This window comes from Rhinatrema bivittatum, chromosome 12 (assembly GCF_901001135.1).
Source record: "Rhinatrema bivittatum chromosome 12, aRhiBiv1.1, whole genome shotgun sequence".
Classification (NCBI taxonomy): domain Eukaryota; kingdom Metazoa; phylum Chordata; class Amphibia; order Gymnophiona; family Rhinatrematidae; genus Rhinatrema; species Rhinatrema bivittatum.
The window spans coordinates 15208732-15235472 of record NC_042626.1 but is presented as its reverse complement, the minus strand read 5'-3'; the positions used below and the strand labels follow the sequence as shown (position 1 = coordinate 15235472).

Sequence of the window (26741 nt, the reverse complement as noted above, 5' to 3'; positions counted from 1 at the left end):
AACGATCTCCCTTTGGATTAAGGAAGCTATCTGCTCGTCCTACATAGCCCGAGGGCATCAAGTACCTGTGGGTCTCAGGGCTCATTCCACTCGGGCCCAGGCTACTTCCTGGGCTGAGTGTCAGCTTCTCTCGCCACAGGAAATCTGTAGGGCGGCAGTGTGGTCTTCCCTGCACACTTTCACTAAGCATTGTCGCCTCAACGTTAATGCTCTGGGGGAGACATCCTTTGGTGCGAGTGTTCTGCGTGCGGGTCTTTCGGGTTCCCGCCCAGTTTAGGGTGGCTTGGGTACATCCCACTTCTCTGGACTGATCTGGGTATGTTCAGGAAATGAAAATTGGTTCTTACCTGCTAATTTTCGTTCCTGTAATACCACAGATCAGTCCAGAGGCCCACCCCTTGATTCAGATCGAAAGTGGCTGGATTTGCAGTTAAGATTGCTGTTTTGTTCTTCAGGCTCCTTTTTGTAGAGATTCTAGTTGGAGCAGTTTCATGTATGTGGATTCGTTTTCTGTGGTTTTTCGGTAGACGAAGGGGTTGTGGTTTTGTTTGGTTTCGACCCACTTCGGCCTTTTTCTTCATTTTTCTTATGGGCTTAGGTACGGTCCAATACTGAGGGACTGCAGGTGGCACACTCGTATAGCAGTGCCCAAAGTTTTTGCTCTCTGACTCCACCTGCTGGTAGGGATACACAACCCACTTCTCTGGACTGATCTGTGGTATGACAGGAACGAAAATTAGCAGGTAAGAACCAATTTTCATTTATTAATTGAAGATTTGAGTTTGTACATCCAGTAGTTTCTTGAGATTGACAAGCCAATGCCAATTTTATCCATATGTGCAGTACAATATGGCCTAGTTGCCACTGTACTACTACTGTCGTCACACTATATCCATGCAGAGTGGAGGTGACCACTCCTTAAGAGCCACAAAGGAGTACCGTTTCCCTGAGGGAGGTGTTGGATGCCTCAAACTCTTGACCAATGGATCTTCCTAGCTGAGGTCTTAAAGCCCCATTCTCAGCATGCACTTCCCCATAACTACCCAGCAAGTCACGATGAGCTGCTCTGCAAGTCTCCAGTGCAGGTAGTCCTGTCCCAAGAACAGAATGCAAATCTTTTCTGGGGTCACCTATGCCTTTGTGCATTAACGCTGTACCAAGTAACCTTAGGTTACTGTAAACTCTCAGCTAAATTAAACTTCCGTCAGACTTAAGTACATGTTTTAAAACCAAACACAAATTAAACAATTAAAACTAAAACCACATTTCAGCAAAGATCTCTTCCTGATTCTCCTATTTCTCATGTCAAGACTTTTACTTTCCCAGGACGAAGGACTTGAAAGTTCTCAGTTAGCCTTGGGTCCACTTCCATTTTTTCTGCTAGACATGTGAACAGAACACAGCCGTTTTTTGGGTTGTTTTTTTAAAGATCCTTCTCTGAAGGAACAGCTGTGGCTGAAAAAGGTCAAATGACACTGGAGAGGCACCTGGCTGAAATGCCACTGTGCCAAACAGATGTTTGCACAGTGTAGAAAATCCAGATGCTACAGGTGTGTGATAACTGGTAACCGAAAAAAAGACATTTTTTCCCCCACCAGTCTAAACAGCTTATCCTCAGAACCAAAATAAGTGAAATAGCAGTACTGTTTCATGTAAGTACATATACACAATAAAATGTCAAGTATCCTCATTTAACTATCTTAAGCTCTTTGGTAGGAATGCTACGTGAGAATTGTATTCTTTGATGCATTCAGGGGGGTGGGAGGGGTTCTCTCTCTCTCTGTATATCCAGATCACATCTGCTCAGTTTACTAGTTCCGTATTGCAGTTTTAATCTCTTATATCTTGTTCACAGAACAAAGAAAAACAGAACATGACGGCAGATAAGGGCCATAAGGCCCGTCCAGTCTGCCCAATTTACTTCCTGGGGCAGTGCCTTAGATCCCAGCTGATCTTGGCTTCCCCTCCACTTCTAAGCAATTATTAATTCTCTGTACTTATCCCAGGCTTTATTGAATTCTGTTACTGTTTTTGCCTCACCACATCCGCTCTGAGGCTGTTTTATGCATCCACCACTCTTTCCGTGGAGAAAGACTACTGCCCCCACCCTGACCCTTATATCAGGGCATCTTGTTATAGATTTTCCTTTTCACTGACAATGCTTGCTTCTTGTGCATTTATACTTTTGAGATATTTGAATTTCTATCATCTCTTCCCTCCCTCATGCATATTTAGATCCTGAACTCTCATCGGAAAAGGGTTTGTTTTTTGCAGACTTTGCACCTCTTTAGCTCTTCTCTGGACTGCCTCTACTGTGTCTATATTCATTCAAAGTTATGACCGTCAGATCTCACCAATAACCTATCCAAAGGCATTAGCGCCTTTTCTCTACCTATGTCTCTCCCTATGCACCCTACCATCGCCCTGGCTCCAGCCCCCTCCTTGAGATCAGATGAGGTGATCGAACCTTGGGTCTCTCTCCTAGTTGATGTACTCTTGTATTTCATGCCCTCCTCGTGTACTACTCAGTTAGATATTGTCACACAGCTACATGTTCCCTGCTTATGCTATCACTGGATAATTACAACCAGGTTTCCTGAGGATGTCAAAGTAATCAGTAAGGAAGCATAATGCATCACAGATCATTGTCATTTAAACATGTTCTAGGTCCAGAAAGCAGGCACATGCTCATAAACCAAAGAATGCTGAGATCCATATTCAGACACAGTCCAGCTAGCAAAGTTAGCTGGATAAGTTTATCCAGCTAACTTTGGAGGTATATTCAATAATGAAACTGCACTGTTGAATATAGCTGACTATCTTAAAATTAGCAAGCTAACTATAGCTGCCTAACTTTAGGACAGCTCTTTGATCAGACTTAGCCGGCTAACTCAACTCTTCCAGTTATGCCCCTGGAACATACCTAATTTTGGGATAAATTCTAGCCAGTTATCTTCAGAGTTAGCTGGCTAAGTGCTTTTGCATATGGACTTCCTCAGTTTTACAGAGTGCAGTACCTTTTTAGAATATAGATCTCACCTCCTTTATTTTTTCAAAATATTTTTCTTTATATGTATATGTTTTTTAAGATTATATAATTAAGTATATATTTTTCAATTCTTTAACATGCTCTATCAAAGAGAATTGTGAAATTTTTTTAATGTTAAATCTGTTTTTATTTTTAATAAGAATTGAACACAACAACAAAAGTTGACATCTGATACATAATGTGGTCTGTTTCATATCATACAGCAGTAAACTTCTATGAACATAATTCCCCCCCTCCCTTGTCAATCCCTCCCCCCCCCCCCCCCCCGTGCACTTAGGGGGCCATTGAGAAATCATAACAGAGATCATTAATGAAAGATCCTCCGAAATCACCATGAGTACATCGTATCAGATGTCTATATGGTTAAGGAATAGACTTTGAATCTTGTGGCAAGGTTAGAATAAATGGCATCCAGACTGCATCAAGAGCTCTCCTAGTCCGTATCGATAAGTGATTGCAGGATAGGGTTTTTTAAGGAAAGAGAAGGAAGGTTTCATACAATTTTCTGTATCACTACAGCCCATAGTGTATCCCATAATAATCCATTGACCAACCTCCTCCAACCTTTTATTAATTTTGTCTATTTTTATCAGTGTGTTATCAACTTTATTTATTCAATGGCTTAAAATAATTCTTCGTATATATTGACTGTCAATCATACATTTCTGTGCGTCATCTGCACTATTACTCAACTCTCATCAATGTCTTTTCACATGAACCGCTCCACAAATTCCAAAGTTATTGATTGTTTAGAAGTTGAAACACAACTGTTACCACATAGAAAATTTATCCCAGACTTATCTTAGTATGTTTCTTCATCCCAACAAGGACTTGTTTCAGATCAACTGATCCTTCATCAGGGGATTTTCATATGCTTCCAATTCAAACAAGGTCTCACGGCGTTTCTTCAATATAGCTGTCGCATCTTCCCGGTCACTGAGTAGTAACTGGTGCCACTCTTGCTGGCTACTTATATCCTACCCACTTCTTTCAAAATTCACCAATCACGATACATGTTATCATGACATCATTTCATCCATCTAAAACACACCCCTACACATTGCATCAATTGTATTGAAGGTGAAATATGGACAGATCCAGTAACTAAATATAGTGTAGAACAGAGATCGTTCATCTTTTGTAATTCTGACCATATAGCGTACGCATTGATTTGTGAATGTCCAAAGGTATACATTGGAAGAACTACACGGAATATGAGATTGAGACTGAATGAACACAAGTCCCATTTACATACGCAAGCATTGACAGCACCGATTGGCAATCATTGTAAACAGTATTGGCATACGTTTTCCCAGATAAAATGGACAATTATTGATCAAGTAAAATCATCGATACGTGGTGGCAGCCGCATTGAGTTACTCAATCGAAGAGAGGCTTATTGCATTTTTACACTCCAGACGCAATCGCCAAGTGGATTAAATGAGGAATTGGAATGGGGCACGTTACTCTAAAATCAGGTTTAAATGGAGTGAATGGGTGCTAGAGGCCGAGTGGACATGTGAACGTACTGAGGATATCGTGTGTGGGGGAGGGGGTGTTTTAGATGGACAAAATGACATCATGATAATGGGTATCGTGATTGGTGAATTTTGAAGGATGTGGGTAGGATATAAGTAGCCAGCAAGAGTGGTGCCAGTTTCTACTCAGCGACTGGGAAGATGCGATAGCTATATTGAAGAAACGCCGTGAGAACTTGTTTGAACTGGAAGCATATGAAAATCCCCTGATGAAGGATCGGTTGATCTGAAACAAGGCCTTGTTGGGATGAAGAAACATACTAAGATAAGTCTGGGATAAATTTTCTATGTGGTAACAATTGTGTTTCAACTTAATCAATAACTTTGGCGTTTGTGGAGCGGTTCATGTGAAAAGACATTGATGAGAGTTGAGTAATAGTGCAGATGACGCACAGAAATGGATGATTTACAGTCAATATATACGAAGAATTATTTTAAGCCATTGAATAAATAAAGTTGATAACAAGCTGATAAAAATAGGCAAAATTAATAAAAGGTTGGAGGAGGTTGGTTAATGATTATTATGGGATACACTACGGGCTGTAGTGATACACCTTCTCTTTCCTTAAAAAAAATTTTTTTTTCAAACCCTGTCCTACAATCACTTATCGACACGGACTAGGAGAGCTTAATGCAGTCTGGATGCCATTTATTCTAACCTTGCCACAAGATTCAAAGTCTATTCCTTAACCATATAGACATCTGATACAATGTACTCATGGTGATTTCGCAGGATCTTTCATTAATGATCTCTGTTGTTATGATTTCTCAATGGCCCCCTAAGTGCACGGGGGGGAGGGATTGACAAGGGAGGGGGGGAATTATGTTCATAGAAGTTTACTGCTGTATGATATGTAACAGACCACATTATGTATCAGATGTCAAACTTTGCTTGTTGTATTTGATGCTTATTATTTAACATAAAAAGTTTTTCACAATTCCCTTTGATATAGCATGTTAAAGCATGGAAAAATATATACTTAATTGTATAATCTTAAAAAACATACATATAAAGAAAAATATTTTGAAAAAACAATAAAGAAGGTGAGATCTGGTAGAATTAAGATAGTGCATCGATTTGATTGTTTTTTTAGAACATAGAGCATGTAAAGAAATTGTGATGGGATTCTAGTTGGAAATCCATCTATAACCCATCATCTTCCTGGTATCTGGTCGGTCAAAGCAAGTAGTTGTACATCCTGCTTACAGTGGTTGTCTGCATAACCAGGAAACAAATCCAGGTTCCTCTTGAGCATCTCATCGCCATCAGTGCCCAACTCTTCAGCTTCCCACAGACGGCTTGGCTTGAAGAAGTTGTTGCAGGCTCCATAGGCACAGCATTGGTATGCATAGGGCATTTCAAGGACTCTGGGACAAAGAAAAAGCATGAGCCATTAGCCTTGTTCTCTCCTCTTGGCCTCACAGCTCCATGACCTACACCCAACTATTTTATGAAACATCCCTGGCAAATCCTGTACTATGGTTCCAGACTCAATGGTCCAAATTTGCACATCCATAGAGACACTAGCCAAGCCAGTGTAATAGGAAGAAAGGGATATTGCTCTGGTAATTCCTATGTTTTTTTTCTTTGTATTAATAATTTGATTTTTAATCCTGTAGCTTACCTGAGCCATCTTGAGACTACTGCAGCAGATTTTTATTTTTTTTTGGGGGGGGGGGGGGGGGAGGGAGTTTGCAGCATACACAAAGAAATAAATAATTGCCGAGGAGAGTTTTCCAGAGGAAAAAGTATATGTAATAAATGTAATAACTAATTAGAGCAGTAGCACTAGCAACATTTTTTGTGAGATAATTCAGTTAAAATAAACCAAACTATAGGGCAGGCCCAACAGCAACAGGCAGGCCACCCAGGCTGGAAGAACTGTGGAGAATGGCAGTCACAAACCCACCCAGCACCTCCCCCAGGAGAGAAGGAGCTCCAGCTCCTGGCCAGAATCAGGGTGCATGAGGTTCTATAGGGAGCAGAGGTCTGCAGTTCCTGCCCAAGGACTAGTGCTGCGATCTTTAGAGTACACAGAACGAAAATGGATAGGGTGAAAAAATATTGGGGAGGCAAACTTTTCGAGAGAGAATAAAAACTCTTTTGTTTTTCTTGGCATGTTCCTTCTGTTTTAGCTCAGTGGGGGTCTGGCACCATGAGCCCTTCATTCACAACCACTCAGTTATTTTTTTCCCCTCTTATGGTCCAGACATTGCAGTGACATTCCTCGGCTGGGGGGCCATGCACCAGCGCCCCTTCTGGAACCCTGCAACTATGAGCTCTAAATCCGGCTGCTCGGTATTGCTTTTGTACCATCACTATGACTCCTTACCCCCAGGGGCTCTTTGTGGTATCTGCAGCCCCACTCAACCTGAGCAGCGGAAGAGCTGAGCTGGAAATCACACCCAGGTCCATCTGCCATTGAACCGCCAGGCCAAACAAAAGATCTTCCTTTTGTTCTAATTTTTTAGCAATGTTATCCCTGAAGAGTCGTTAGTACTGGCAACATATAAAAGCATCTTCTGCCTGCTCAGTGCCACCACTGTGATTCTAGTAAATTGGGTCACAGCTGTGCTGATCCATAGCAAACCTCCATACAGAGCCATTTCACTGCCGTAGTCAGGGTATGAGTATGCAGTGAACAATAGAAGCAAGCACTCATTCAGGCAGATTTTTAACAAGGGAGAACAAGCCGTGCCTATGCCTGGATTTGGAGCACTCTTGAGAATGACCTCACCCTTATCCGATCAAGGTCGTTTTCAGTTGGGTAAATGCCAGACCCATGGTCAACCTTACTTCCCTTCCCCCCCAAAAAAAGAATTCTGATTGTTGTACTGACAGGTAAGTTATTGTGCCTCCAGATAGATTTCACTGCCACAAAAGCACTTTTGCTACTCAAGTTGAGAAGGACTAAACAAAGAGGCACAGCCAGGCTAAGAGGTTTATAAACTTTTTCCCTGCAGTCTTAGTAGTTTGCGATACCTTTAAATATTGTAATACAGGAGCTTTGAAGACTGTATCGCTACCCTTCGTCAGGTGACAACCTGTGCGGTATCACAACCAACTGAGATTCCAGTTTTCTCCTGGCATGACACAGCTCCTAATGCTGCACAACCAAACTTTTATCCCTAAAATTGTAAAAATATTCATTTCCATTTGATATCCCACCTTCTGCCATAGACCTTAAAGCAGAGAACAATGAAATCATCATAGAGAGAGAAACAAAATTGATACATGAAAGTAAAAACAGACTACGACAACCATAATCCCCATATAACATTAACCCAAACACATATATAACAATTAAGTACCATGCAAAGATTCCAAGCCAACTCTCCCTTTTCGTGAAAAGAAAAGGGGAACTAGATCTACATTAGAAGGGAAGAGGCCAGAGCCAAAACAAGTTAAAGTTTTGAAGATTCTATTGTTGCTGGACAGAAAAATTAAAATTTAGAAGGTGGAACCCACCTGATCTTCGGAAAGTTCTCTTTGGAAAAGGACTCGGATAATGCTAGGTTGCCTTTCAGCTTCAAATATGCAAGCCCGCTCAGACCAGCTAGTGGAAGTGTGGCTAGCCGGTTGTCACTCAGATCTCTGGGGAGAAGAACAGGAAGACCAATGGGGCCGATGTTGATCTGCGTTGCATGCACTTAACAGCACATTCAAATGTTCCACTCAATCGGTCTTTCCTAACCTGGTTCAGGAACCTCGCTCACCAGGCCTGGCTTTCAGGACAATCACAATGAATATACATGAGATCATATTTGCACACATTGGAGAACCATTGGGGCGGATTTTCATACTCCGTGAATAGGCCTGCTTTTGTTTGCGCTCCAGGCGCAAACAAAAGTACGCTGGATTTTAGTAGATACGTGCGGAGCCGCGCATATCTGCTAAAAACCTGGATCGGCGCGTGCGCGCACAAGGCTATCAATTTTGTATAGCCGGCGCGCGCAAGGCTATCAATTTTGTATAGCCGGCGCGCGCCGAGCCGCGCAGCCTACCCCTGTTCCCTCCGAGGCCGCTCCGAAATCGGAGCGGCCTCGGAGGGAACTTCCTTTTGCCCTCCCCTCACCTTCCCCTACCTAACCCACCCACCCGGCCATGTCTAAGCCCCCCCCTTACCTTTGTCGGGGGATTTACGCCTCCCAGAGGGAGGCGTAAATCCCCGCGCGTCAGCGGGCCTCCTGCGCGCCGGGACGCGACCTGGGGGCGGGTCCGGAGGGCGCGACCTGGGGGCGGGTCCGGAGGGCGCGACCATGCTCCCGGGCCGCCCCGGGCCCTAACCACGCCTCCGGGTCCGCCCCCGAAACGCTCCCGGCACGCCCCCTAAACGCTGCGCGGTTCGGGCCCGCCCCCAACACGCCCCCGACACGCCCCCCTCGGAGAACCCCGGGACTTACGCGAGTCCCGGGGCTCTGCGCGCGCTGGTGAGCCTATGTAAAATAGGCTCACCGGCGCGCAGGGCCCTGCTCGCCTAAATCCACCCGGTTTGGGGCGGATTTAGGCGAGCAGGGCTCTGAAAATCCGCCCCATTGTGTGCAACTATATCACTAATGCCAAAAAAACACAAGTGGAAAAATTGTAATTATTAATGGCTATAAGATTCCACTAGTGATCTGCTGCTATAAAAAAAATTGTAAATACATTTTTAGACCATCATAATAGGACTTATACTTGTGTTGCAGTATAATTTTCACTGTTTCATGTCCTCTGTTCCAATCATATGGCCTGTAATAACATTATGCATATATTATTTCACACACACCCTGTGCACACTGAAATTTCCCAGAAAAGTCCAAGTTAAATCTTCAAATAGCCAGTGACTTATATTATAATAGTTACTTAAAAGACTTATCTTGCCAAAAATGGCTCCACTTGAAATCCCTCCAGAGATCACTGCACTCCATGTTCTGCTTCACTCAAAGTCCCTTCGATGGTTACTGCATCACGTTCCGAGCTGCGCTCTGCATCAGGGAATGGCATCTCACACATAGAACCCGTGCAGAGGGTGTGTGTGTGAAATAATACATGCATAACAACATTATTACAGACCATATGATTGGAACAGAAGTCATTAAGCAGTGAAAAGTATACTATAACACAAATACATCTCATACATATTCATCATGGACAAAATGAAAGCCCAACTAGCAAAGTAATGGCTGACTCCGGTCTCCGAGCCACAAATAGGCCTGGTTTTCTGGATATCCATAATGAATATGTATGAATACATTTGCATACAGTGGAGGTAGTGCATGCAAATCTATGTCATGCATATTCATTGTGGATATCCTGGAAACCAGACCTATTTGTGGCCCCTGAAGACCGGAGTTGGCCACCCTTGAACTATCATATGTAATTCATGTGCTACAAAATAGTAATATTGACTTGCTAACCTCTAAAGGCTAGCAGATATTGACATCGATATTTTTATGTATTCATTTTTTTGTTAAACACCTCTTGTCAGACATTTTAAGAGTCAATGAAACCAATGGTAACCCCTGCCCCCTAACCTCAGAGCCAATCAAAAGTCAGATTTAAAAGAAAAAGCTTGGTCACTATTATTTTATTAACATCACAGGAATTTGTGTATCATAACAGTTGCCTTCTAATTGACTGAAGGGACAGGCAGTGTGATTCACGCCAGAACCATTCTCAGCCATTAAGAAACGAGGAAATGCTTTGAGCAAGTAAGACCTGAATCCCTGTTGTGGCTATGGCGGAACACAAGCCCCAGGCACTTACAGTCTGATGAGTGAGCGGAGGGTAATGAATGCTTCAGGGTAGATGCTCTGAATGGAGTTGCAGCTCAGGTCTCTAAAACAGGAAAATTAGAGAAATTCAGATCAGCACCAGGTGGCATCTTCAATAGGATCCAACCAGCCTTCTCTATACTTGGTTTCACCCCGTTTCCAGATTGTAAGGCTTGCCAGAGAAGTGAACCCTTAATGCCGAGGTGTGGTTGGCACTAGGAATGTGCATTCATTACGTCCATTTTGGCAGGTATCCACATACCTCACCGACTTTCTAGTACACATGAGAAAATGGAGAGTATGCGTGTGTATATTTTTAATAATAAGATACACGCATACTCTTCTTCTGCCTCCCATCATCACCCTTTCATTTGAGATGATGGCCTTCCGGCTAATCTTCATAATTCTATAATATCACTACCTTTCAAAAGCCTGCATTTTCTTTAGGATCTCTTTACTTCTGTATCCTACTAAGAAGATGAATGTATTCAACAGCCTTTTCTTTAGCTTTAAATCCAAATTCTTTCTAAGAAACTCCTTACAATCCCAAAAATCTATTTTTTGCTTTCCCAATTCTTCTTTTCACTACTGTTAATCATCAAAATTATAGTTGTGGGATAGGCAAAGTCAATATATATATATATGGAGCCTATGCTATTCCTGAGTTACAGTCATTATGCTATCTGGAAATCAAGACAAATGTAATGTTTTTCATAAAGCAATCAACCTAAATGTTAACCTCAAGAAGTTGATCCAATCCTAGTTTTGCCCCACGCATGCATTAATCTGCAATTCTAATTTCTCTCTGGATAGATGAGCATGTGTACTGTTCTGATAGGTGCATGTGTGCCTTTGTGTACCTCTATGTTGGGCTTTCTCTTTGGATAGATTTATTTTATTTATTTGTATTTATATACCGATGTTCGATTTTACATATCACATATAGATGTAGAGATGTGCAAGAGGTCTTATTTAGGTGTTTCTACATCCATTTTTGTGTGTGTCCATAAGTCACTGTGAATATGTGTGTTCTTATTCATCACCATAAGGGTCTCTGCAGTGCATCTTTCAAGGGATATAAAATTAGAAAATCCTGGTTTAAAAGCAGGCTGCTCGGTTACCTTTCTTTGTCAGTACAGCACATTCTAGATGGAAAGAAAAATAGTTCCAGCCATGGCAAAGGCCAAACTGTATACTCACATGGACCGCAGGGCTAGGAGCTGCGCAAACGTATCTGCTTTGATTTCATGGATCCTATTGTGCTGCAGACCTCTAGAAAGACAAAGATAAGGGATAAAGAAAGTTTTTAGGGTAATATTTTTACTGTTTAAGAAAGATGTAGCAGGAGAAATAACTAAGGACTTTCTGTGTGGAAGGCATAGGGATCAAATGCCATAAAAATGTAAAAATGCTCAGGCGGTGAACCCCTGTGTAAGCAAGTTATCAGAACAAAAGTGACGAAGGATTAAATGGAGCCAAGCTGTCATTCAGTAAAGTAGTACAGAATCTGGGAGTTTTGTTAGACTCCGATCTTACAATGCAGGCTCAAGTTTCGGCTATCTCGAAGATTGCTTATTTTCATTTTGAGGTTATTCGCCAGTTATGATCATTTATTTTCCCGAGCAATCTTAGGATTGTGGTTCAGCCTTTAGTGCTGTCTCGGCTGGATTACTATAATATGTCTCTTCTGGGATTACCAGAAACAATGTTAAAGCAGTTACAAGAGGGTCTGGGTTGATGCTTTAGCCCCTTTAGGTGCCTGTAGTTAACCACATGAAAGGAAACTGAACTCTTCCTGAACTGAACCACTGCATCTAAAACTGCCCCAGCTCCAGGGCCCAGGATGAATAATTCTTACTTTTACTAGGAATGTACAGAAGCAAAATTTTTGTTTCAGTACATTTATTAATTTCATAAGTGTTACATTCAGCAGTCCGCAGGCTAACCCCATGAACCGCCACCCTCACCTCTCGGACCAGGCCCCGGTTGTGGCAAGACATCTTCATGGCAGGATGCCACTCTCCTCCGGCCAGGCCCTGCTCCTCCACTGCAGACTCTATGCTACTGCATCTCCCCCTAAGCGCGTGGGTGGACTTGGAACTGTGCTTGCTAATCACTGAAGCGAACTCAGTCTGTCAACTTGATTGTGTGTGACAGACAGACACTCAGTATTAGAGTGATACTGGTGAGAGGTACAGTAGCAATAAAGTATATTGTGACATCAAAAGTCCCAGTAGCCACTCGATTCCATCATGCCACTGTGAGCAAAGGTGAGAAGAGGGAATGGCAGTGGGCAGAAAAATGGCAGAGGCAGAGGATTAGTTGCTCCTGCAGATCCAGCCCAACCTGTCAGAAGGACAACCAGTGGTAGCACTGTGATAAAGGGGAGTCCTGCCCCCTAAACTTAAGAGATAATTTTAGTTGCAGAAAGACAGGAGTAGAAGCCAGCTCAAGTCATAAAAAATTTAAATTGGGAGAGCATGTGTCATCTCTGCCTGTTCCTTTCCTTCTTGCTTTGCAGCAGGGGCAAAAGGCATGAGATCCATCCAAGGTTGGCGTTAGCAGGACAGAGGCAAGAAGAGGGACATGAAAAAGTACAATACCCAAAAACAGCAGTGTGCTCATCAATGATTACTGCTTCTGAGGTAATGGAGGCAGTATTTTCAAAAACTGATTCACTGAAACAGAAGATATCGAAGAGATATTAGTGATGAGAATATGGGAGCTCTAGTCAGTTGCATCTTAGCCTTCAGTGAGGAAGTGAAGGAGGTAGATGATAATGATGATATTGAGATAAACCCTCAGGAAGAGCAGGCAGAGTTGATGGTCTTCTTGAAAACCAATCTACTTTTTGCTGGGTATCCCAGAATTTTCATATGCAAGTGGCAGGAAGACTGAAAGCACCTTAGGAGTCTTTTTGTCTCTCAGCCTTCCTGCTTTGCTCCTTATGCTACACCTTAGAGCTCTTGCTGCCACACCCTAGACTATATTCCTTGTGGATCTTGCTGCCACTCTTCCTTGCTGCTATATCCCTTATCCTACATTTTGGGGATCTTGCTGCTACTCCACTTTGCTGTCAGTCCTCTGATGTACCACCTTGGGTTCTTTCTGACACTCAGCATTGCTGCCATATCCCAGACTTTACACTTTGGGATTTTCTTGCCTCTGTGGGTGGCTGGTTTGCCCTTCTCATGGTGGCTTGGATGTTCAATCCACTCTTTACGCTACTTTGCTCCTCTATTGGTGCCATGGGAGTTTTGTGCCACCTTTGCTACTTTGTCTCTTGCTGCTACTTTGCCCCTTTTATATATGCCACTGTTGTTGGTGCCCTCTTTGAAGCGTTGGGGTATTCTTGGCACTACATTTACTTTTTTGCTCCTTTGCAGTGCGTTAGGCTATTCATACTACTTTTGATGCCACTTTGCCAGTCTTAGTGCTTGGAGTTCCTGCCCCACTTCATTTAAATTGATTAGAAAACCCCAATTTGAAGGGGTTTTGAAGCTCAAAATAGGCTGCTTTGCTTCCCACATTGACTGTAATGGAAAATGAAAAACGAATGGAATGAATAAACAAACATTGTTTTTGTTTGACATTAACCAAATGAATGGCAGCAGCTTATTGTTGTGTTCGTGGACCCATAGACCGAGGCAGGATTGACGCAACCTACAGGGAGGAGCCCTGCAGGTCCCTACCGTCAGCAGACAGTCCCGGACGAATCAGAGGCCCAGCTGGAGCTTCGCCTATACCAGCCCACATTCCCCTCAGGTTGAGTCTTTGGGTGCCAGAGCCAGCAAGTCTTAGGTGGGGGCCTCCTGCTAATGGTAGTGAGATCCAGCAAGGTAACTGGGTTGGAGTGGGCATAGATGAGGCATATCCAGTGGCAGGCAGAGATCAGTGGCACGCAGTGATCAAGAATGTCCAGGAGTCAGGCAGTGGTCAGTGGCAAGCAATGATCAAGTCAGGCCAAGGTTAGTATCAGTATCTGGTGGGACAAATAGGAAGGGCAGGATAGCTAGGAGAAGAAGAACAAGCAGACAACAAGGAAGGTGTGGAAGAACTGAAGACAGTGACTCTGGAACTGAAGATAAGGAATGCTGGAACTGAAGAACTGAAGCCAAGAACATTAGAACTGAAGATGGTGACACTGGAACTGAAGACAAGGAATGCTGGAATTGAGACAGTATGCCGGAGCAACACGCACTGCTACTGGAGCAGGGAGACCTGTTGCCGAGGCAAGGATGTGAAGGTATAGAGGGCATCCTATAAGCCTGGCTGCGTGAGATCATCAAGCTGAGCTGTGGGCTCTTTAAATCTGGCAGTATCATCCACGCAGCCATCTTGGATCCCCCTGGATTTCTGCCCATGCATTTCAAATGAATGCACATCCCTAGCTTTCACTCCACACCATCTATAGTGGATTTCCTACTTCCTTAAAGAAGGCAGAACTACAAGTCCACAGAGGCAATAGGATAAAACTGGGACTGGCTCAGCCTGTGTCAGATGACACAGAGACTATTGGCAACTTTTGCATGTGATCAAATCAAATGGCTTCCTGAGATGGTGGCTGCAGTACAGTAAGCATAATCTGGTTATTTGTCTGAGGTGAGGGTGGCTTAGCGATTAGCATAAATGGCTGGGCATCCAGGCAACCAGAGTTCAAGTACTACTTCTGCCATCTGCTGGGACCTTGAGCCAAGTCACTTTATGTCTCACAGACCTGTGAGATAATGGCTGCAGTACAGTAACCATAATCAAGTCATGCACCCACCTAGATTGGAGCAGGTTTTATTGTATTTGTATACGTGTGCAGCACCGTATAAATAAATGAAAGTGGAGCTCAGCGTTAACAGAAGTGCAGTGGCAATTGGCGCATTTTCTATACTCACATTTCTTCCAGTTTCTGGCAGTGGTAAAGACTGGGCAATTCTTCGATCTGATTATGAGAAAGTTCACTGCAGGAAGAGAAAGAAAGCAGAAAGAAAGAATTAACTATGGTTGGAAGAAGAGAAAAGCAGAGGATATGTCCCAGGGTGGGGAGAAAGGGTTGTGCAGTTGGGGAACCCAGGAAGCTCGGGCGGAGAAAAACCAACCTTGCTTATACCCAGCTGAGATAGGGCATGTCCCTTCATTCATGTCCTGGCACATATTACCTCCCCACCTTCTACCTGGATTAACCACTTCAGTTAGTTCTTCCCCCACTCCTGCAGTCAGCATGCTCCTTCCTTACTGATGTATGAAGGAGCGCGACATACATTCCATACCTTGCTTATACCCAGCTGAGATAGGGCATGACCCTTCATTCATGTCCTGGCACATATTACCTCCCCACCTTCTACCTGGATTAACCACTTCAATTAGTTCTTCCCCCACTTCTGCAGTCAGCATGCTCATTCCTTACTGATGTATGGAGCTGAACAGGGCTAGGGTGCCCGGTAGGTACATCGTCTCTCTCAGAAATATCCTCTCTTTATTCTTGCCCAGTCCTTTCCTTATGGGTCTGACTATTCTTTATAGGATGTTAAGTGAAAGGACAACATTTGCAATAAATGTAGAGATGTTGCTGCTTTTTCTACTGAGAGAGTGAATTGCATCAATAATCCATAATCAGGAGTTACTCACAGTACTCGGAGGCTGGGAAGCTGCTGGCACATTCCCCTGGGAAGCACCCAGATCCCTGCCCGAGTCAGAGTCCTGAGAAAGAGACAGCACAGGATGGATGGCGATTATTTAGGGGCAGGCATGCAGAAAGCACATGGCATTTGAGTTTAGCAACAAGAAAGCCAGCAATAAAGGGTAGGGATGTGCGTACCTTGCCAACTTTCTAGGACTTGTAGAAAAACGGAGAGCATGCGTGTATTTTTGGTACGCAGGTACCCGATGACATGGAAGAAACGAATGCATACAAATGTACATGCCTAATAAAAGGCAGAGTCACCAGGGGAAAAAGGAAGAGAACATGAAAAGAAGCAAAGAGGGAGGGGGAAAGGGGAAACTGCAGGAGAAAGAAGGGAATGACAGAGAGATATAGGAAAGTGTACAGAAAGAAAGAGCAGAGGGAGAGAGAAAAAGCACAAGAGAAAATAAGAAAAAGAAATTAGGAGGGAAAAATGAACTAAACATGTGGAAAGAACAAGCAAATGTGAGACAGCGACAGGGAAAAAGAAAAGCAGAAAGAAACGAGGAATGTAGAGAGAACGATTCTGCAGAGACTGACAAGGACTTACAAGATTTCTAGGCTGCTGGTTCCCGTAAGGTCAGGGAACTCTCTAATGTCTGCTGCTCCATTCAGTGACCTGGAAAGTAGTAGAATTCTTGTATTCGCATGGACTTCACATATATACAGCACTTTCTAGGAATATGCACAGATTATGTTTATATGACTCTGCAGGGATAGGCAGAATCTATAGGCAGGGACCCTTCCTTGGTAGAAATGGAATCCATATGTAGGTTTCAATAGGTTAATGCATGTGTAGAATTCTATTAATATGTCAGCTCTTTATTCCTGTTTATTAACCCCTGCCTCTCCAACTACTCTGTCTAGTGCTGTCCTGATCAGTGGGTTATTATCCCTGGTCATTGATTCATCATGGTAAATATTGTAGTTACCTTTGTATTAAGATAGATCAATAATGACAACAATATATATTCTTATAATTTCACCCCAATTAAAAATGAAATAATGAACTTACAAAGTGTGAAGCTTTGGAAGGTCCTGGAAAGCAGATTTGCCAACAAACTGAATGGGATTGTCATAAAAATGGCTGCAGAGAAAATAAATAATCCAACTATAGAATATTTCAGAAAGCCAAGCCCCCAGAGTCAGGTATTTATTTATTTATTTATTTATTTAATTCTTTTATATTCCGACCTTCATGACATGAGTCATATCAGATCGGTTTACAATGAACCAAGGTATGACTATGAAGAGTGAGCTTTCATATCCCACTGCAAGTTATCATCATTAGAATAAACTTGTGTATCTCTAATGCATCACAGCTACAATAGAGTGCCATCTACAAAGATTGGAGATGTAAGCCATGGCTCCTCCTTGCTGCGGTCTGCATATTATTAGAGCCGTATATCTACAAACATTGGAAATGTGAGCCATGGCTCCTCCTCCTCGCTGCGGACTGCATATTATTAGAACAGTATATCTACAGACATTGGAGATGTGAGCCGAGGCTCCTCCTCCTCACTGCGGTCTGCATATTATTAGAACACTGTATATACAAAATTTGGAGATGTGAGCCGTGGCTTCTCCTCCTCACTGCGGACTGCATATTATTAGAACAGTGTATCTACAAACATTGGAGATGTGAGCCGTGGCTCCTCCTCCTCGCTGCGGACTGCATATTATTAGAACAGTATATCTACAGACATTGGAGATGTGAGCCGTGGCTCCTCCTCCTCGCTGCGGACTGCATATTATTAGAACAGTATATCTACAGACATTGGAGATGTGAGCCGAGGCTCCTCCTCCTCACTGCGGTCTGCATATTATTAGAACACTGTATATACAAAATTTGGAGATGTGAGCCGTGGCTTCTCCTCCTCACTGCGGACTGCATATTATTAGAACAGTGTATCTACAAACATTGGAGATGTGAGCCGTGGCTCCTCCTCCTCGCTGCGGACTGCATATTATTAGAACAGTGTATCTATAGACATTGGAGATGTGAGCCGTGGCTCCTCCTCCTCACTGCGGACTGCATATTATTAGAACAGTATATCTACAGGCATTGGAAATGTGAGCCGTGGCTCCTCCTCGCTGCGGTCTGCATATTATTAGAACACTGTATATACAAAAATTGGAGATGTGAGCCGTGGCTCCTCCTCCTCACTGCAGACTGCATATTATTAGAACAGTATATCTACAGACATTGGAGATGTGAGCCATGGCTCCTCCTCCTCACTGTGGACTGCATATTATTAGAACAGTATATCTACAGGCATTGGAGATGTGAGCCGTGGCTCCTCCTTGCTGTGGTCTGCATATTATTAGAGCAGTATATCTACAAACATTGGAGATGTGAGCCGTGGCTCCTCCTCCTCGCTGCGGACTGCATATTATTAGAGCAGTGCATATACAAACATTGGAGATGTGAGCTGGAGCTTCACCTTTTGCTGCAGTCTACACATTACTAGTTGCTGGAGCTCCACTCCTGGAAGTAATATACACAGATATATAGATGAATGAGCACTATATATATTGTTATTTGACCACTGAGGATCGTTTCCAATGTGGGTTGTTCAAAATGCTAAAGTGGAGTTTGTCAACATTTAATAACGAAGTTCGTGATATGAGGCCTTACATGGTCTGAAGCAATGGATTCCCCTCAAACGCCTTCTCTGGTATGGCCTTGATGTTGTTGTTATGGAAACCCCTGTGGAGAGAAACACCGAAATATTTAGGAGTTTAATGTTCCATGAAAGCTCCTGGCAGTGGATAGTGAGGAATTTCTATAAAGTATGGGAATTTCTTTATAGTATTTTTATCATACCCCCCCACACCACTACCACCATCATCACGACCACCACCACATCCGTTTTATACTTATTCCCTCTATTGTTCTTCCATCAGAGCAATAATCATTTTGAACAAGGGCCACAATGTCATCCCCTCAGAAGCTGGGCTGCTTTCACACCGAGCCAGCCAGTAGGTGTCACTGTTATATGATGGCTGGGGGCTGTGATCACTGCTTCTATAGCATCTCAGGCCCCTGCCAGCTCAAGGAGCTCTGGCAATCAATCCTGAGATCCTTCCACAGGGCCATCGGGATGGCCTGACAAATGTAAATTCCGATACTGTTAATAAAAAAAAAAAAAAGCAAGCTTTTCCCTTTCTACACTGACGCAAGTTAAAATAACACCAGGAGTCCAAACTGAGGATTAGCTATTCCGCGTTTGATTTTTGGCACAGTGCAGCAGTTAGTCAACGCACGTCCTTTGACGAAACCTGTTTGGTCTGCCTTTATCATCTGGGGGAGAATTCTATTCATTCTGTGTGCCAGCACTGCAGCCAGAATTTTCTTATCTACATTGATCGGTGAAATGGGGCGATTCGACCCCACCGCCATCAGATCTTTGCCTTTTTTGGAAAGGACAACATGGTTTCGGATAATCAGGGGAGGAGTGTGTGTACGGAGTGGGGATGAAAGGAAGGGGAGGTTCTTTCGATAGTCAGGACCTAGGGGTAGCAGCACTGTAAATGGGTGCTGGAGTGTAGTGTGTATATTTTGTAGAGATTAATGGGTAACACAAAATAAATGAAGGAGGAGATGTATACCCTATGCAGTTTAGAATAGCAAACCCAAAGGCCACTAAGATAACGTTTTTTTACAGGGTGGGAATGTACGGTTATTACTCTGTATGTTTTTCAGGTATTCTGTGTTATGTTCCCATTAAACTTTTGTATTGCATTGCAATATAGTCCGCTTTTTGTATACATTTGCCTCTTTCAATAAAAAATATGTTGCCCCCCCCCCCCCCCCCCGAAAAAAAATCCCCACCAGGCATGGCGTCAACTGTCCATCCTGCAGTACAAGGAGATTTTGCTCAGTTGCTAGAACCTCTCCAACTCCCACCCACCAACATTGATAAATAGGGTTGCCACCTCACCTAGGTCAACCAAAGAGGCTGCTTTTACCCCATTGCATACATGGAGATATAATTTTAGTTTTCTTAGGGAAATCAGAACTACAATTCCATTATTGTGATACAGCAAAATCAGGACTGGATCAGCTTCTTTGCACTGACCTCGGTCCTATTAATAAGGGCTGAAAGCATGCCCATCTCTGTGTCTGGAAACTAAAGCCGGAATTATCAAGCAGAAGCAATGTCTTCTGAGGAGTTAGCTTCATGCTCCAAGAAAGCTGTTAGTAAGAACAATAGGTTTTAGAAGTATTTTAATGGGGAAATATTAAGAGACCTCCTTGATTTTGGTCATTTTTTTTTAGTATTATACCAAAAAAAGGGGGGGAAAAAAAAAGACGTACAGTTCTTGGAGTCGGCCTAGTTTGCTAATAGCCACCGGGAAATCCACCAGCTCATTGTAATTCAGGTCTCTGTAAAGGAAAAGACAGCAGGAAGCAGTCATTAGAAAGAAGAAACACTTAATGGTTCCCTTTGAACCTTGTTGCCTGTTTACTTAACCTCTGCAATAAAGTTGTGTGGCTGCCAGGATGGATGTTTAAAAACAACTTGTAGGCAATACCTTTTCATTGGACTAACTTGATACATCAGTGACTAACTTTCAAAACTATGCTTCTTTCATTCGGTCAATGCATTGCATAGCTCTTTTTATTTTATTATTTATTTATTAAGGCTTTTATATACCGACTTTCTTGATACAAATCAAATCAATTCGGTTTACAATGAACTAAGTAGAATATACAATTAACCAATCAACAAGAGATACAGAGCATACAGTTACATTATAACAAGGAAGCCTTAACATTATAACAAGGAAGCTCTTAAAAGCTGGTCCCCAATTTGTTTATTAGGGATGTGCATTCGTCACATCTGTTTCAGTGGGCACGCACACCCAACTTTTTAGTACATGCAGGAAACAGAGAGTATGCTGTAGTTTTAATAATGAGATACACACATACTATCTGTTTCCTGCGGGTACTGGGAAGTCAGCGAGGTACACACGTACCGCCAAATCAGATGTAACAAATGCACATCCCTAGCATTTATTTCTTATAAAATGGTATCACCTACAAATTATTTGTTGACCTTTGTTGCTACATTAACCTTTGTACTGAAAGTCTGAAACTAATCTTCATTTAGCAACACTGCTGCTGCTGAACCTGTCCCACCATTAGTATGGAATGGATAAGAGATTGTAAATGAATGCCATTTTTCTTGAAAGCAAGATGTCTTTTTCCTAATGCACCATCATTTATTCACTGCAAGGTTTGCAGTCATCATGCCCAAAATCATGAGGACCATCCACAAATGGTGCTTTTTCAGTGGCGGCAGTCTTGAGTTAGGTACTCTGCAGTGTTAAATGTGATCAAGCAATGAAGACCACTGTCAACATCTGGAAGACATGCCGTTGGGATGCTCGGGTTGGTAACAGCAGGCACCTCACTTCTAGCAGGACAACTAACTGATGGACAAGTCTGGGGTGCTACCAAGTCATGAGTGAGGCATCGAGGTGGTCCAGATTTCTATTTTTCTAATCTCCCTCCCCTAGCACCCTGCCTCTTCTAAATAGATAAGGACATCACAAATGCTTAGCAAGGGGAATGTGAACAGCAAAAGCAGGACTGGCTTGATGTCTCACTTTTAGCTTCAAGTTCGTTGCCATCTCTGTACATGGCCATCTAATTATAAATTTAAAATGACTCTGATAAAAGGGAGGGGGCTGTTTTGGAATAGAATCTTTGTTCTTTGTGTGGGAATTTATGCATGAAGAAAGATAGCAGTGAATTCTTTGATTGCAATGTAGATTTTTTTAACTGCAATTTATGAATTAAAAAGAATATACATACTGTATATATAAATGACATACAATTATGCAGATAATGAGAACACTGAATGATGGAAGCCTGGGGTGAAATACATCGCAGGAGACAAGATTCAGCAGATAAGGAGCCTAAGGCAAGATTTGTACTTTTTAGCACCAGTTGGAAAAGTTTCTAATTTATTAGCAAGTTCTTGGAAGAATCGTAACAATAGGTATTTGTTCCTAGTGTAATATTTCTCTTTCTTGTTCTTTAATTCACCAAGATAACAGCAGCAGGTAGTGGGTCATAGGCTAGGGGCATGGAGCAATGGAGATGCTTGAGCTGTGAGTTCATCACCACAGCAATTGATAAATTACCAGCTGGGAACTCCCTTCCCTGCAGTTCTTTAGCCCCACACAAAGCCTCTTCATTTTTCTGAAAGGTAAAGGGTAGTAAGCCGAACCCGCTTGGCTGGAAAGCTCTTTAGGTAGAAGATACTGGCCAATAAAGCTAAAATGGGCCTAGGATCTCGGTCAGGATTGTATCCACATGGAGGAGATTAAACAGCCTTCAAAGAGGAGTTGGCAGGCCAGAAGGCACAATGCAGATGTGGGGCTACTCCAGCTGCTTGGACACATATGATTGCCGTGAAAAGCACACCACAGATTAGAACATCTGTTGGTCTTCCAGATATACAGGAACTAAGTCCCATGAAATAGTTAGCCAGGACTGCAGACCAGGCCATACCTGATACCAGAAAACTCTAAGTTCATAAGACGACCAGGACATAATCAAATGGCAATGCTTCCATCCCCACCTCAACCCGTCAGTTAGTAATATTTTGGCATCTTGATATGGATTTTCAAAGTGATTTACAAGGATAAAAAGCATTTTACATGCATTAAATCAGCTGTCTGAATATTTCCCTCGTGGCACAATGCACGTAAGTGACTGCTTATTCCTGGCTATGAGCAAGAAGGTTTGGGATCCTACATCACCGGGAATTGTGACCTGACTTGGCCACCGTCAGAGACAGGATGCTGGGCTCGATGCACCCTTGAGTCTGTCCCCAGAATGGCATTTCTTATGCTCTTACTATTAGCTGCCCTGAGAGGAGGCCTGCCCGAAAGCGTGTGCAGGTCAGGGAAGGTGACGTTTTCAAATCTTCACACGGACTTTGCTAGCAAAATTCTACCCCACACACAAAGCAGGTGCGGGGTACACAGCATCCTTTTGAGAACTAGGGCAAAGCCCACAAGTAAAAAGTATGTGCACTCCTTGCCTAAGTGCAGACAGTTTCAAATTGCCCCCATAATGGTTTCCTTACGCTTGCATTAATTTGGGATAAATTCTGGGAGCTTTTTCTTTTCCATACCATTAGTGGTATTCTAGTATTGATGCTACACTGGGTACTGGTATGTTAGAAAGCGTGTTAATTAAGCAATAATCCCCAATGAACAAGGCATTGCCTGGTAACTACATTGCTCCTGGATAAAACTGGATTCTTTGTCAATATAAGCGTTTTTGTTGTGCCAACCCAAGAATGATCCAAAAATGCTGCTAAACGTGGGTCTGTTCAGAAGGTTCTTTCTTTGGCCTGGCATCTTACAATCGGGCGCGTTTCGTGTGGGCATGTTTTATGTTCTTGAAGCAGGTAGGTTCCAAACTGTGGTGGGGGGGAGGTGCCGAACTCGCCTTGAGTTACCAACGAACAGGTGTGAGCTAAAACTCTAAATAAATACTAATACATAGGTAGCTACTGTATATGGAAAGAGTGACTCACAGCCCCTGGGTGAAAATGTGTGTCTTGCCTGTAGAAGGGACACACACACAGAAGAAACCTATCCGATCAGCCATTGCTGCTGTGCCAGGGATGCACCCAAAGTCCTGCAACCATGAGCCCAGTCCCTCTTTCAAGTCTGGCAGTAACCACAGCAGAGCGTTTCCTTTTGACCCCTACCTAACTCTTTGTGCATCGAATTGTCACTCCTTAACCTTCCTCCCCCTCCCCTTGCCAAATTCTTGGTCCCATTCAACGTTTCTGTCCACTCATTTTGCGTTCTGGCGAGAGGAGGCAGTCTGAGGCGATGCTTTACTATCAGTTTGCCACGTTGTACCAAGTACGACTGGAGACAGGAATAGACTCTTCTGAGCAACCAAGATACTTTATATTTAAAACCCTTTTTTTAAATTACATGCTGTAAATTTCAGGGTAATAAGCACATTTCTCCCTCGATGTTTGTCGAACAACCTAAATACTATTATGTGAGCTCCCTGAATAGAATGTAACATCTAGTTAATGTATGCTTACCGTACGGCAAAAAGGTAGGTTAATGTTACTGCCGATGTGTAATTTGTTCAGATCATAAGGCTACTGCATCTCAAGCTCCACCCCATCTTTTATTGTTCTTACTCTCTGTTCTCCTTACATTTATTTTTCTTCCAGTGGACACCCTTGTTTCATTTCCCTGTCTACCACTCACTGGTACACAAGTCTGACCTTAAGAGGGACGCAAGACAAATGAATTGCAGGGGAGGGGGCCCAGGAATGCTGACATGCATGGGTCCCAGGGTCGATAGGATATTATCGTCTCGGGGATGGGGCTACCGAGATGCTATGGGGCTCAGGGCTGTTACTCCTATTCTACCCTCCCCTAACTGTGCAAGTTTGAGAAAGTCAATTAACCTGCCTTTGCTTAAAACTGGAATTAAATATCATTTTCTTTGGGGGGGGGGGGGTGATGAATGACACTGTAACCATATGACTTATCTTGTACAGGACTGCACGTTGATAGCACCGCACAAATAATAAATATTACTACTGGGAGTTTGAAGGATCACTGCAGGTAGGAAACTTAGTTGGCATGAGGCAGACTCCCAGTGGTGCGGTGATAAGAGACCAGGTATGAGGAGTTCTTGCTTAATCCCTCCCAGCTTGCCTGCTTCTCTCTCTCTCTCTCTCTTTTGTTTGTCATCGCTGTTTGTTTTTTTAATATTTATTTTTGTATCCTCAGGCAAGTTGTCTGCGCTTCTCTGTTATTCCCTCCTCCCTCCTAGATTTTAAGAAATCTCTTGGAACAAATGCCAAACCACAGAAGAAACTCTCAAGTTTTCCCTCCCTCTCCTCCTTTCCCTCTTCCCCTCCCACCCCCACCCACCCCCCTTCTTTCTTCTTTTGTGTTTCCAAAGATGAGAGAAAAGGCTTTTAAGTGGCGAAGATCTGAGGTTCCCGGAGGTGAAATTTCCCTTGCAATTACAAGCTGGTAGAAAAAGGACTGGGGAGTGATGAGAGAAGCCAAGATCAGAGGAGCTGCTGCTACAATTAAAAAGGGTTTTATCCAGGGGCAGTCGCAAGGCAGGTTTGGATTTAGGCAATGATAAAAAAAAAATTCAGCAGCAATATCTTGCCACCTACCCCAAACCAAACTGGTTACTTGCCAAGTGGACATGGCTAATTTACTTTCTGTCATCATCCCCAAAAGTGATGAAAACCATGCCCCGATTCTCTTTGGCCCATGGACTCCTCGGAGGTCTCTTTAGCTAGTGGCTGGCCAGTCACGTTCCAGAGCAGTTGCTGATGGATGCAGGCCATGCGGCTACTTTATCTGACCCGCTTATCTGCAGGATACGGCTGCTATTCTGAATGAAACCATAGAAGAATTATTCAGAAATGAAGATGTACATTATGGGGTCTACATGGGGGAAAATGTCTGTTTTCTGTCACTTTGTCATTTCATTCGCACTGATGATGTTTCAGTCATTTTGTTCTCTAGTACATAGCATTTCCTTCGTTTCGGTTCGGCATGTGCTTTTTATTTTTACAGCATGCACACTTTACTAATAGCAAATGCTGGAATAACATAATGACAAAATTAAATTTCCTTAGTATTTTGAGTCATGTCAGATGGGAAATGATACAAAACATTATAACTAATATCGTCAAAGTTTTAATATCATTTTAAAATGGTAGCATGCCCCTAATGTACATTAGCTTTCAAAATCACACATAGATCCATCTCCTCAGATGTGGTTGCTTTATGTTGGTCCAATATGAGGTATCACAGCCTGCAGAGAACCCAATAAAGTTACCAGATTTCTGCACTACTCACTTAATTACAAATTTGATTTTTTTTTAATTGTTGATGCCCCCATTATTCCTTTCTTGCAATACATTCCAGTGCCTCACCAAATCTGTCTCGCAAGGGCAGTCACAGAGGTCGCTGTATGTGTATGTCCAACAGTGCCTAAGAACAATTTTTAGCTTGCTTTTCATTACTGTTGCTGCCTCCTGTAAAGAATGAGTATTACTAACTAGTCCCACTAATACTGTGCAGTAACCATCAGATAATAATCATCCTTAGTATCCACCACCCAGCCTATTACAGACATCATTTTTAGAAATGCTGTGCAACATATTCTACTAGTCATTATTCATCCGAGTAATGGTGCAGTACCTTTATATTAGTTTCCAGCTAGCAAATGACTTGCTGTTGTTGCACAAATATAAATGCAACCAATTACTTTTAAACTTTGTATTAAAGTACTGATTAATTGGCATGGAGGGTGAGCTGGGTTCTTCCAGCTCTCAGTGTTCAGCAGCCTCTGAGACAGATATGGGGGGGGGGGGGGGGGGGGGGGGGGAGGGGGTGTTTCGCCCTGGCCTGAGAGAATAACTTTGCTTCTTTACAAAACAAAATATTAAAACGGGGACATGTCTGCATTTGCCAGGGACCTGGGATAATGTTTCCAGCTCCAAAACTGCCCCTGGATATTCCGGGGTGTATGATAACCCTTCTGTACTCCAGAATTAATAGGAAGCAGCTTTCTACTGCCAAATGCTCTCATTTGTTTTTTAAATAAAGAGAACTCTCATTATTATACATCGACCCTGGCTTATAATGTGCCCAGGGATACAGCGTCATTTGTAAAGAGGCATCTTACTAT

The 26741-nt window shown here is 42.9% G+C and overlaps 2 protein-coding genes across 6 annotated transcripts in view; one reads left to right on the top strand and one right to left on the bottom strand.

Moving 5' to 3' along the window:
- The window catches only part of LGR6 (leucine rich repeat containing G protein-coupled receptor 6), a 168737-nt gene that overhangs the window by 8502 nt on the left and 133494 nt on the right, over positions 1-26741 (bottom strand). For all 5 annotated transcript variants that reach the window (XM_029572346.1, XM_029572348.1, XM_029572347.1 and 2 more), the window contains 10 exons: positions 20340-20408; positions 18657-18728; positions 17034-17105; positions 16569-16637; positions 15964-16035; positions 15231-15296; positions 11545-11616; positions 10337-10408; positions 8057-8182; positions 5795-5955 (listed from right to left, as the gene is read on the bottom strand). In XM_029572346.1, coding sequence (XP_029428206.1) covers positions 5795-5955; positions 8057-8182; positions 10337-10408; positions 11545-11616; positions 15231-15296; positions 15964-16035; positions 16569-16637; positions 17034-17105; positions 18657-18728; positions 20340-20408 — 851 coding nt within the window. The remainder of the gene's footprint in view (positions 1-5794; positions 5956-8056; positions 8183-10336; positions 10409-11544; positions 11617-15230; positions 15297-15963; positions 16036-16568; positions 16638-17033; positions 17106-18656; positions 18729-20339; positions 20409-26741) is intronic.
- The window catches only part of UBE2T (ubiquitin conjugating enzyme E2 T), a 117587-nt gene that overhangs the window by 37065 nt on the left and 53781 nt on the right, over positions 1-26741 (top strand). The gene's annotated exons all lie outside the window — the stretch shown is intronic.